The sequence below is a fragment of the Mastigoproctus giganteus genome, chromosome 1 (genome assembly GCF_048544385.1).
Source record: "Mastigoproctus giganteus isolate SK-2022 chromosome 1, ASM4854438v1, whole genome shotgun sequence".
NCBI classification, from domain to species: Eukaryota; Metazoa; Arthropoda; class Arachnida; order Uropygi; family Thelyphonidae; genus Mastigoproctus; species Mastigoproctus giganteus.
The window spans coordinates 143124047-143136239 of record NC_143575.1 but is presented as its reverse complement, the minus strand read 5'-3'; the positions used below and the strand labels follow the sequence as shown (position 1 = coordinate 143136239).

The 12193-nt window shown below is 38.1% G+C and overlaps 1 protein-coding gene across 1 annotated transcript in view; it reads left to right on the top strand.

Annotated features, from left to right (window-relative positions):
- LOC150091172 (ribosome biogenesis protein WDR12 homolog) overlaps positions 1-12193 on the top strand; it is a 257271-nt gene that overhangs the window by 214454 nt on the left and 30624 nt on the right. Inside the window, exon 11 of the mRNA XM_090382466.1 lies at positions 7419-7551. Within this exon, the coding sequence (XP_090238592.1) occupies positions 7419-7551 (133 nt within the window). The remainder of the gene's footprint in view (positions 1-7418; positions 7552-12193) is intronic.

Sequence of the window (12193 nt, the reverse complement as noted above, 5' to 3'; positions counted from 1 at the left end):
GGTACAAAAACTACATACTGTATGTTTTGTGCCTTTATATCTGTGTTATGTCTCTTAAATGAGAACATTTTATATGGAACCAGTTAAGATTTTGGTAGCTCATCCGTAGTTTTTTTCCCCCTCCCAATAGTCATGTAACTGACAAATTATACAGCTAGAAATGGCAAAACCCTTGTTGCTGTATCCATACTACGTCTCTCTCTCTCTCTCTCTCTCTCTCTCTCTCTCTCTCTCTCTCTCTCTCTCTCTCTCAATTTCAACTGTTCTAAACTGACATGAAACTGCTGTCACCAGCTCACTTGAATGACCACTCACATACCTGTAATTTACAAGAGCAATTCACACTAAGTTATAAAATTCGCTGAATAAAAAATAACACTAAAAGAGAGAAATTCCAAGTTACAAAAAAAACTATTTGCTATTAATGGCGTCAGTAAAATTATGTCTATCTTCCTTTCATCTGTTTTTATGGGCAGCAGGGTTTAAATTGCAATGATAGCACAGTGATCTTAATTCTCATAGTAGAACAAACTCACATTTATTATTAGTAGTAATAGTGGCAAATGATGCAAAAAAAAAAAAAAAAAGCCAGTCAACACTTCCCATTTCACCTCTCCATCCCTCTAACAGTTTTAGTTCTTCCTTCTATTTATTCTAACTGTCCACCTTAATAACACCAGATGGGAGTTTGATCCAACAATCAACCACCTGCTGACTGAAGGAAAATTTACACGCATCTGACATGCAACCATTCTATCCTTCCTCAGTTTGAATTATGCCCCCTCATGTGAATAGTCTGAGCAGGGAAAGGATTCCCTCAGCATTAAGCTTACTCAATCTAGTCAAGGCCTTAAACATATCAATCAGATTTTCTCAAGTGCCTAAATGGAGGGCACTCTGGTCATGGAAGAGAACAGTCGGTGGATTTTTGGCTGTTGTAAAGGGATAAGTATTTTGATACTTTTACCGTATTCTTCATTAATTAACATACTGCATTGTGTTTTACAAAGATAAATAGGCTTAGTAGCATTCGTTAGCTTCTTATTTTGAATTTAACTAGTGATTTTTGGAAGTTGCAACTCCCGGTGTTGGTGCTAATGTTGTTGAACTAGCTACCATATTGCAATCGATAAGAAATAGTGCACCGTATATATCTCGAACTGATAGCGTAATATGAAGCACTGTATTAGGAATCTCTTAGCTTAGTATAGTGTTATCAATTAATCAAAAATGTTCATTAATCTTATTAAATTCCATTGTTAATTAAACTGTATTTAAATTAAAATCATGACCCAGACTAGAGCTGTGAAGCAAAGATCACAGACTAGTGAGATTGCTGTGACTTGGGAGAGAAACGAAGGGGGGCAATTCTCCAATGCATCAGTCTCGAAAAATGTGCGAAATGTGCCAAGGAGTATGTCTTTGTGCATGCTAGATGCCTAGAGTGTCAAGAAATTAGGCACCAACTCAGCATTCTGATGGACATCTATGAGAGCTTGAGGTGTAGGGTAAATGCCCTTGAAGAAATTAATATGAGGGGCTGATCAAGTGCTCAGCTGCCCAGCTCAAAGGCAGAGCTGACTCCTGTGCATCAGGTAACTCAAATGCAATCTCCAAGGCAGAATGCGCTGGTCCCAAAGGAACTAGTTATTGTGGGTGACTCTATTGTCAGGGAGATGGGGAATATACTATGCAAGAAGGATAGGTGGAACAGGACCAGGATATGTCTGTCAGGGGCAAAAGTTGATGACATTGTAGAGCAGATATCATCTTTTAAGGGCACAAAAGGTGATTAATGTCTGATAATGGGGAATTTTAACTTTCCAGATATTGACTGGAACAAATGACATTAAGAGTAAGAGATCTGCACATTTACTCAACAAGTACCAGGTCAACATTGAAAAAAAGTCGCGAGTTAGGGTTGAATATGAAAGTGTCTGCAGTTCTTCCCAGACACGATAGGAGGGAGTATATGATGAGAGCCTTGTCGATCAATTCGGCCCTGGAGAGATTGTGCAAGGCTCAAGGGGTAGAATTTTTTTCAGCCTGGTCTGTGCTTGTTGACATGAGAGATTGCTTCTACAGGAATGGGGTACACTTAAATAGAAAGGGTGCAACAATATATGCTCTTGCTATCGAGGCAGTGTTTATGTGGGTTGGAAAACTGCTAGCTTGGGGGGGGTACACAGACTAAAAGGTTAACAGTGGCCGCAGGCAAAGGTAAAAGTGATTCTTGCACTGCTTCTATTGGAATGAGCAGTGCTATGGAAAGCAAGGCAGTGGAGATTTCCAGGAGTCATAATGGAACAAATAAATACATGGGCTGTGTTAGGATAACTAAGGGTAGAAACAGGTGCATGTATACTTGCATGTACACCAATACTAGGAGTATAGTTAATAAATTTGATGAGCTTGAAGTGCTCGTCAAGACATGAAAGATATTCTTGGGATATCAGAGACATAGTGTCACACAGATATAAGCAGTGCAGAATTGAAATTTGGGAGTACAATGTGAACAGAAGAACAGACAGGAAGGGAGCATGAGTTATACTGTTAGTCAAGAAACACATGAAACCTAAAGAAGTACATCCAATTGATGTTGGTGGACAATGCAATGTTGAGTCTGTTTGGTGTATTATAGGCCTAATGAATTTGATGAGTATAATGAGCAGTTGTGCAGAGAAATAGAGTGAGCCAGTAAATCAGAATGTCTGATAATGGGGGATTTTAACTTTCCAGATATTGACTGGAACTTGTGGGTTGGTCACTCACACACTAGCAAGACTTTTTTGGATTTATTGGATGACTGTTTTCTACAGCAGCATGTTCGAGAGGCAACCAGAGGGAGAAATATTCTTGATCTGATTATCAGCAAAGATTATTCATGCATTAAGAATTTGCAGATAAAGGAACCACTGGGTGACAGTGATCACAGTGTACTGATATGGGAATTACTTAAAGATGTAACTACCATCAAGACTAAAGGGAATGGCTTTTGCTTTGTTAAGGTGACTACAGGGGTCTCAAACAGTTTTTAAACTCTATACAGTGGGATCAACTGATCATGTTACCAACGTTGAATTCTAAATGAGAAGCCTTCAGGGACTTAATCTTTGAGGCTACTAGGCTTTTCATTCCAACTAAGAAATACTGTTTAAGGTTTAGGCCTAAATGGACGTCAGATGAATTAATGAGGCTCGTGGCAGAGAAGAAAAATGTATGGGATGCATATAAATTATCAGGTGACCAGAAGCCTATGGCAGATATAAGCTGGTCTGTAATCAAATCACAAAGGAGGTTAGGCAGGGGAAGGTAGATTACGAGAAATCTTTGGCAGAGGATGCAAAGAAAAACAGCAAAGAATTCTTTACTTATGTAAACTCTAGAAGGGAAGGGATGAATCAGATTGGACCACTTAACATAGATGGATTGACTATTGATGATTATGCTCAGGTAGTTAATAAACTGAATGAGTATTTTGCATCTGCATTATTCACACATGAGGAGTTATTCAATGAGGGGAATGCCAGAAGTTTATCAAACTCTAACAGGGAGCTAAGTGATTTTGTAATAACTGACAAAGTGGAGGAGAAATTGTTGAAGTTAAGCATACGGAAAGCACCTGGGGTGGATGGGATCTATCCAGTTATATTAAAGGAGGCAGCAAAGGAAGCTAATTTGTCTAGATCTTTTGCACTAGTATACCCTTATAACTGTGATTAATTTCACACTTATATCATTAATAAATATAGAAAACAACAGTGGGCCTGGCACTGAACCTTGGAAGATTCTGCTAATAACATTAGTCCAAGAAGAGCAGGACCCATTGATAACCACAATGTCTTCTCCCACTCATCCATTCCAACTTGCATTTAATGCCACACTGCTCAAATTTGTATAGCAGTCTTTTATGTGTAACAGTATTAAAAGCTCCTCTGGAATCTTAAGTATATGATGTCAAAATTACTTTTTTTACTTCTGGTTTTCCTTTGTTACTGTATAATAGCATCCAATCAGCTTGGTTAGACAAAATTGCCCCTTAACAAATCCATGCTATGACTGCAATATAACTGCATTCCTGTCTAGATGATCTTGCATTACTTCTTTAACCAATATTTTTCTCCGGTATTTTTCCTGGAATAGATCTGTAATTACTGTAATGTCACCTTTTGATCCCCTTTATGTAATCGGGGTATATTTGCATTCAAGAAAGGTCTAGGGACCTTTCTTGAATCCCAATATGCTCTCATAATTTTGGCTAATAAAATCTATTCAGATTTTCAGCAGCCTGAGCAGTATAAGCATCAAATGTTAAACAATCAATATGAAGTTGAACAATGTAATTCAACTACTCCCTCCTACTGTTAACATAAAGAAAGAGGTAATCTTCTTTAATATGCCTAATGTGTCTTACCTCCTTTGTAACTTGAACGAGGACTGGTTTATATTAAAATGATATGTTAAATGTATTCTTATTGTTATTATCATGAATATTTAATATTCAGTATTGAATTTTTTAAGTTAGCTTTGTGACATACAGTGGAGTAATCAAAAAATTCTAATCCCAATGTAGTAGCAACTAATAACCATTAATAACTAATAATCATTTTCCACATTCTTGCACATTGCCACCATTCTGATATTTTTGTCCATGCAAGTGCTCCATTAACCAAGGCAATGAAAAATTACTGGGAAAAATTAGTGAAAAAGTTGGACAAGCAACAATTTGAAATCTAGCCTTGTGAGTGGCAGCCATGTCATCATGAAATTTATGCATTGTTCTAACAAAACAACACATAGTGATGCAATTTTCTCCTTCTCTACATTCCTCTCCTCTAAAATTGCAATTTCTGGTCTAAACTTCTATAATGATTGCATGATTGTTTGCCTGCTTCAAACACTTAGTATTGGCAAATGATGCAAGAGAGCAAGTTTATAAATCATCACCCAAAAAAATCTTCCTTGAATTTATTCAGTTTACCCACTTCCACCACAACAGATGAAAGTTTGTTTCAACAATCAACCACCCGCTGGCTGAAGGTAAACTTCTGCACATCAGTCCCGCAATCATCCTTACTTTATTTAAATTTATGCCCCCCTCATTTGTAGTTGGAGCAAGAGGAAAAATGCCATTAGTATTATGCTTCCTCAATCCATTCAAAGCCTTAAATACCTCAATCAGATCACTTTACAGGTGCCTAGTCTCTAGACACTGCAGTTTGAAGAACTGAAGCCTTTTCTGGTAAGAGCCCCTTTGGATTCCCCCTCTCGAAATTTGTTGCTCTTCTCTACTAACATTTCCAACTGAACTATGAACTCCCCCCCCCCACTGAACCACAGCACTCCTGCTACTTTGAGCCCATTGTTTTGACCAGCAAATTTGATGCTTCCACGTTTAAATAGTTCTCTTTTTTCAGAATCAAACTGATCTGCCCTTTCCACTGTAGCAAGAGATTGCCTACAAGGAAAAGTCAGGATCCTTATTAAACTTCGTTAGAAGTGTGTTTGAAATTTTTATTTTCATTCCTTTTTGATCAGAGTTACAGAAGACCCATCTTGGTGATAATTTTTTCATGTCTAATTATTCCATCAATATACATTGCACTTCCAGGATAGTTCTTGTGTTTTCTCAAATTTTTTGGATCATTCATCACTGTATAATGCAGTGATTTGTTTGATCAGTTCCTTAGTCATGACTGTTTTTGATCAGCTGACATGGGGGTGTACCTTCACATGGTTGTCTGCCCATTTTATGTCCATTTTTTAACTGTGGCATATGATGGAGCTATGTCACCCAGAGTGTCAACCATGCCTCTCTCTAGAATCAGTTGGCATTAAGTTTACCCTTTTCCAATATTTGATTGCTGCTCATAGCACGTTTGGCTGCACATTTCTGTTATAATGATCTTTAACCACACACACACACACATGCCAGTTTGCTGAAAATTGTTATATGCTAGCCATGCAACATTCTGTTATAACATTTTCTATATTACACTTACGACTTTTTGATTGGCTATGTTCCATTTATAGAACTTTTTGATTTACCCATATTACAAATAAGTACAGAAATTCTATTCTTATTTGGTTGCTTATTGCAACATAATATTCTCATATTGTTCTATTTAACATCTTTAGTTAAAATTAACCATTTAGGTCCAAGTGCCCAGCAGGAGGATTCGGTCAGCAGCAAAGTCTGATGATGGGTTTCAGCAAGATACCTGAAATGTTACTCAATGTATATTAGTTTGGTAACACCTAAAAAAAATACAGTGGGTTCCGGCTATTTGGTCCACCAGTTAATCGGGGCAGCTGTTTATTTGGGGCAAATCTTAAAAAACAGAACCCAATTGAGAAAATAGCCAGGGTTAACTTTGCTTAATTGGGACAACATGCTGTTTAATCGGGAAAGGAGACCACAGCACTGTAGATTACCCTACGATTGTCTCTGAATGTACCACATGGTTTGGTCAGATTCCTGGAGGTCACAACCATAAAACAAAAACAATTAGCAGTCACCTGTTTATTGGGCTTTTCTGTTAGTGCAATCTATCATAAACTGATAGTAAACTCAGTCTTATCGAATTTACGATAATACCGAAAGCCTGAATTCTGTCGGTTATTATGGTGAAATGTGTTTACACTTCCATGGCATCTTCAGTCATATAAAAAAGTTAATTTTCAGAATCTTCTCTTCATTCCTATTTTTAAAGCTTCATAACTTGTTACTCCATTTTCACTTGCACGTATTGTGTTACTTGCAATTTGTGTATGTTGTGTTCTTTGTTATTGATTGCTTATCTTTTTACTATTTTAAATTTTAACCCCCACCCACAAATGTCAGTGAACAGAAATGTCAACTAGTTAGTATGTACATATTACAGTACATATTAATTATTCCGATTATCACGTATATTCTTCCGATATTTCACGTATCATTTAATTTTTCAATTGGTAAGGTAACTGCACAAACAGCGGTAATAATCATTATCCTGCACAAACGCTGTTTGTGCAGGATAATAAAGGGCAAATTTGTGCTTAATATATCTTTACTTTTATGGCCTGTAGATATTATTCCTCCTATTTTCGCTAATTAGAATCGCTCTTTAATAGAATTAAAATTCAATTCACAAACGTGATTACAGCAACCAGTGCTTACTACACATTGTACAGAGAACCAATTGTAATTGTGATCCACTGCATTTTTAACTATTTACATGAAACTTCAGATAATTGGGGCAGCCACTTAATCAGGCCAAAATGCACTAGTCCCGATGTGTCTCAAATAACCGGAATCGACTGCATATTAAAACTCCATGTGGTATAACAGTGGTAATTTAGACATATTATAATTTAAAGTTCTATTTAACCTTAAAATTTTGATTTTGTTCAGTTAATTTTTCTTACAATTTGTCTAGATGGTACGCTTGTGAAATGTGCATTCACTTCCCATTCTCTCTGGGTGAGATCAGTACACTGGTCTCCAGTGGATGAATATCACTTTATATCAGGATCTGATGATAAAGTTCTGAAATTATGGGACATAAGAAGGTAAATTTTTTTCTGTTTTAAAGGTAATCATAAATTTGACTATACATTTTATATTATTCACATGTAATTTTTTTCTTACATTCTGCATACAATATTCTTTAACCCTCTTTCCCATCATTGGTTATATCAAAATAAGTTTCACTTGGAATTTAATACATTTTACATAGTAAAGTATGGGATACTTGTTAGTATATATAGGAAAAACTTAAAATCATTATCAATATTAAACCAATTTTTTTACTTACTCCCCTCCCCCCAAGGATGCCCTTCTTCACAGTTGGGTGTGGGTTTTTTTTTTTTTTTTTCATTAAAAAAAAAAAAAATTTTCTCGAATTTCTGTAGATTGTAATTTTTGGGAAATATGTGCATTTGTTCCAGAAAATGGAAGTTGAAACGATAAATGAAGAAAAAGAAAGGTTGGTTTGCTGAGTTTGAAGTAGGGCAGTAAATGGATGTTGATTGCTTGTGGCAAACGTTCAGACTGGTTTGGAAGAGAAAGGTGTGTTTTGGCGGAAGTAGATATAGAAGTCAATTCAGAAGAGCAGTGGCTGTGGAAAAGACATGCAACAGAAACAGAACATATATGAGGCATAGAGTGGAGAGACATTGTGAGCAATGAGTTGTTAGATAACTAAACTGCCCTCTTTTGAATGGAGTCTAGAGGCCTGTGACAGGTTACAGAGGCACCATCCCAGATGTGAGGTATAGTAGGACAGATTTGAAATTTGTACTGAATGAGTAGCTGCTTAGAAGAAAAGTAATGCCGAGAGCAAAAGAGAAAAATCCAGTTTTTTAGATGTAAAGAAAGCAATATTTGTGATATGCTTATGCCAAGAAAGATTAGAAGTCAGGGTAATCCCCATAGAGAATTATCTTTGCCCCATTGGAGAATTACCTGGAGGTCAGCACTTGAGGAATTGGTAGTGGATATTCAATAAGATGAAGCTGTTTGTGCAGGGAAAAGTTTCTGTAACTCGAAGTTGGAATGCAATGTGTTATCGCTCATTGAAGGTCATTGAATCGGTGTACAAGAGAAAAAGAGTGGAAGAAAGAATAGAATCTTGGGGGTAACACCAGGATTAGTGGAGAAGGACCCAATTACAAGAAACAGTCATTGGTCTATAAGAGGAAAGCTCATTCAGAAGACCTTTATGCCAAGCACAATCAAAAGCTTTTGAAATGTGAACAGCAACTTCTTGACCAATGCGTTATTAAAAACCAAATCAATCAATTCACCAGTCTCTTCTGTTGAATGTGTCTATAGGTGGGTAACATAAGCAAGTATATCAACAGCGGATTGACACTGATATAATCCATATTGGCAATCATTGATCAGATGAAAGGTTTCAAGATATTTTAGAAGTTGGTGCCTAATGGATTTCTCCAATACTTTAGAAAGAGTAGAAGTGGATGCAATGGAATGAAAATTGGATGGAGGGGATATGTTACCTTTTTTAGAAACTAGCTGGATATGAGCAAATATCTAAGCAGAAGGAAAAACACCAGTGAAATAAGAAAATTAAACTGGTAACACAGGGCAGGAGTAAGAAAAAGTAAACTCAGTAGCACAGATTTGAAGAACAAGTGGAGAAATACCAACAGGATCTGGAGCTTTCTTGGCATCAAGACCGTTCAAAGTTTATCTTTTTGATGTAGGACCACAGAAGGCATTAAGTGGAGTGTACTGTAAATGGTAGGAGGCGATTTCCCAAGATCATCATCAATAAGTTGGAGAATGAAGACTTACAAGAAAAGTAGGATGCTAGCTAGTCAGCTTTATCTTTAACTGACTTGACAATAGAAACATCAGGTTTTGACAGAAGCGGGAGTACTAATGATGGGCAAAAGTTGTGGCCTTTGACCAGAATGCTTAACTGCCATTTGAGCAAGAAGCAAGTTTTATACTTTTAGCCTGTTCAGAATCTAGTTTGGACTGGTTAATAACTGCTTTACAATTGCTGCAAGCTTTGTTGTAGGCAGAAAATGAATCTGGAGATTTGGATGTGAGCCAATTGCAATATGTAACATTCTTATCTTGAACAACCTTAACACATTTATTTGAAAACCAACGTTTAGATATAGGACAAGATTTTAAGTTGGATGTGAAATAAAAGATTACATCCTTGCAAGAAACAATTTCACTGACATGATCTGAGCAAATGTTTACATCAGAAGATTTAAAACAGTAATCCAACCAGGGAAAAGAAGAATAGAAATCCTCTGCCAAACAACACAAGGCTGATAATGGCCATGAAGTAATGGTTCCGTTGTAGAAGAGACCATCACCAATTTGTTATCTTGGGTTCCTAGAGGACCACTAACCTTGACTGTGAACTTAAAATGGTTGTCTGTGAGAAAAAGATCAAGAGTCAAGAGTGTTGGGTGTGAGATTAGAATTGTCTGGTATTTTAGTTGGTAAAGGAACAATCTGTGTGAGGTCATTAGTAATTGCAGAAGCCTCTGCATCTCAACGAGGTGAGTCCGTGTCTTAGACAACTTAAGCCAGCTGGAGTTATGAACATTAAAATCACAAAGGAAAATTACCTCACTGTTAGGAAAGTTGGGCTGGAGAAAGTTGAGCTTCAAAGAAAGGAAGTCAGAGTTCCAAGTGATTAGTGGAATTGGGAGATCAATAGAGGTGACAGAATGGGATAGAGAAATTTTAAGCTAGAGAAGATCAAAAAGAGGAGATTCCAAATTATTAAGTCTCTGACAATGAATACAAATCGAACATGTGCAAAATACCAGTACAGCGAACAATTAGGGCAATTCAGATGAGCACTGATTATATCAACCGATAATTGGGATTCTGTCAGAAAAAGTTCAGAGTTTGGCAGACTGTAAGTGTAGATGGACATCATTGAGATTGGATCTGAGACCACTTATATTTGCGAAATGAATGAGAAGCATTTGGGAGGTTTAGATCTTTTCACAGATACGCCGATGAGCCAAAACATTATGACCAGCAAGTTGTTATGAAAATTGAAGCAACTGCAAGTGAACTACAGCATGTGCGGTTTGGGACACGGTATAAAAAATACTGATACTGAGCTCCGTTAATCAGTGTTACTCTTGTTCTTCAGATGGGAAAGGCGGTGGACTTAAGCAAGTTTGACAAAGGCCAAATTGTAATAGCCAGACAGCTGGGTCAGAGCATATCCAAAATGGCACAGCTTGTGGGGGTGCTCACGGTCAGCCATGGTTAGTACCTACTGAAAGTGGTCCAAGGAGGGAAAACCCACGAACTGTTGGCAAGGTGCTGGACGACCATAGCTCGTCAATGCTTGAGGTGAGCAAAGGCTCTCCCGGATGGTACGTGACAACAGAAGGACGACTGTGGTGCAGCTCGCTGGTAATTGGAATGCTGGTGACGGGAGTAATGTGTCACAACACATGAACCCTGCTGAAAATGGGGCTGCGTAGCCGCTCCGAGTGCCCATGCTAACCACGGTTCACCAGCGACAGTGCCTACAATGGGCATGCGAGCATCGAAACTGGACCTTGAGTGATTGGAAGGTCATCTGGTCCGATGAATCACGTTTCCTGTTGCACCACGTGGACGGTCGTGTGCGTGCGTGCGTGTGTGTCATTTACCTGGGGAAGTGATGGCACCTAGATGCACCGTGGGACAAAAGTGCTTTGGGTGATGTTCTGCTGGGTTCAGTCATCCATGTGCCGAGCACTCTGACATCTATCACCTACCTAAACATGATTGCTGACCAAGTACACCCTTTCATGGCAACAGTCTTCCCCTCTGACAGTGCTGTCTTTCAGCAGGATAATGCACCATGCCACACCGCTCAGATTGTTCGAGACTGGTTCACAGAATATGAAGAAGACTTCCAGGTATTGCCCTGGCCTCCAAATTACCCAAACATCAATCACATCGAGCATCAGTGGTTTGTGTAGGAACAGCAACTCCGATCTGCTGGTTACGTGCTGGTACCAGATACCACAAGCACATTTAGAAACCTTGTAGCATCCATGCCTCACTGGGTACAAGCTGTTTTGGCTGCACGTGGACTACCAACATCATATTAGGTAAGTGGTCATAATGTTTTGGCTCATCGGTGTAAGTTTGTTCTATTACTAATCATGGTGTATTCAGTAGTAAGAAAAGATGGTAGGGCATGTTGCGTGAAGTAATGAAATTTTTGTGTATGCCCAGAATATACCCAGTTCTTTGATATAATGGCTTTCTATCTTCTTTCTTTGATAGATGGCTTTCTATCTTCTAACTATCTTCACTAATGCTGGTGTTCCACAAGGTTCAGGTCTTCCCTCACTCTTTTGCTCTTGTACAAGTGGTGATCATTTAATTTATGGACTGGTGCAAGATTTTATGTTTACCACTCAAATGTTCCATAATTGCCGCTAAAGGCCCTCTCTCTGATCGCTACTGAGCAGATTCTGTGTGTGGATGCCAGTACTTGTCGAGCCAGTGTTGCATGAAGAGTTTTTTTTAGCTGCTTGTCACTGACAAGCAATTTTGAAGCAAGTATCATGCTGGACATACAGATTGAACAGCAGTATGTGATTCGTTTATTGTGTCAGATGGGGCTTAAATACATCGGAAACAGTTAAAGAGATGAATGAAGCACGTGGTAATGAGTGTCTTGGTAGAATAGCCATGTTTAAATGA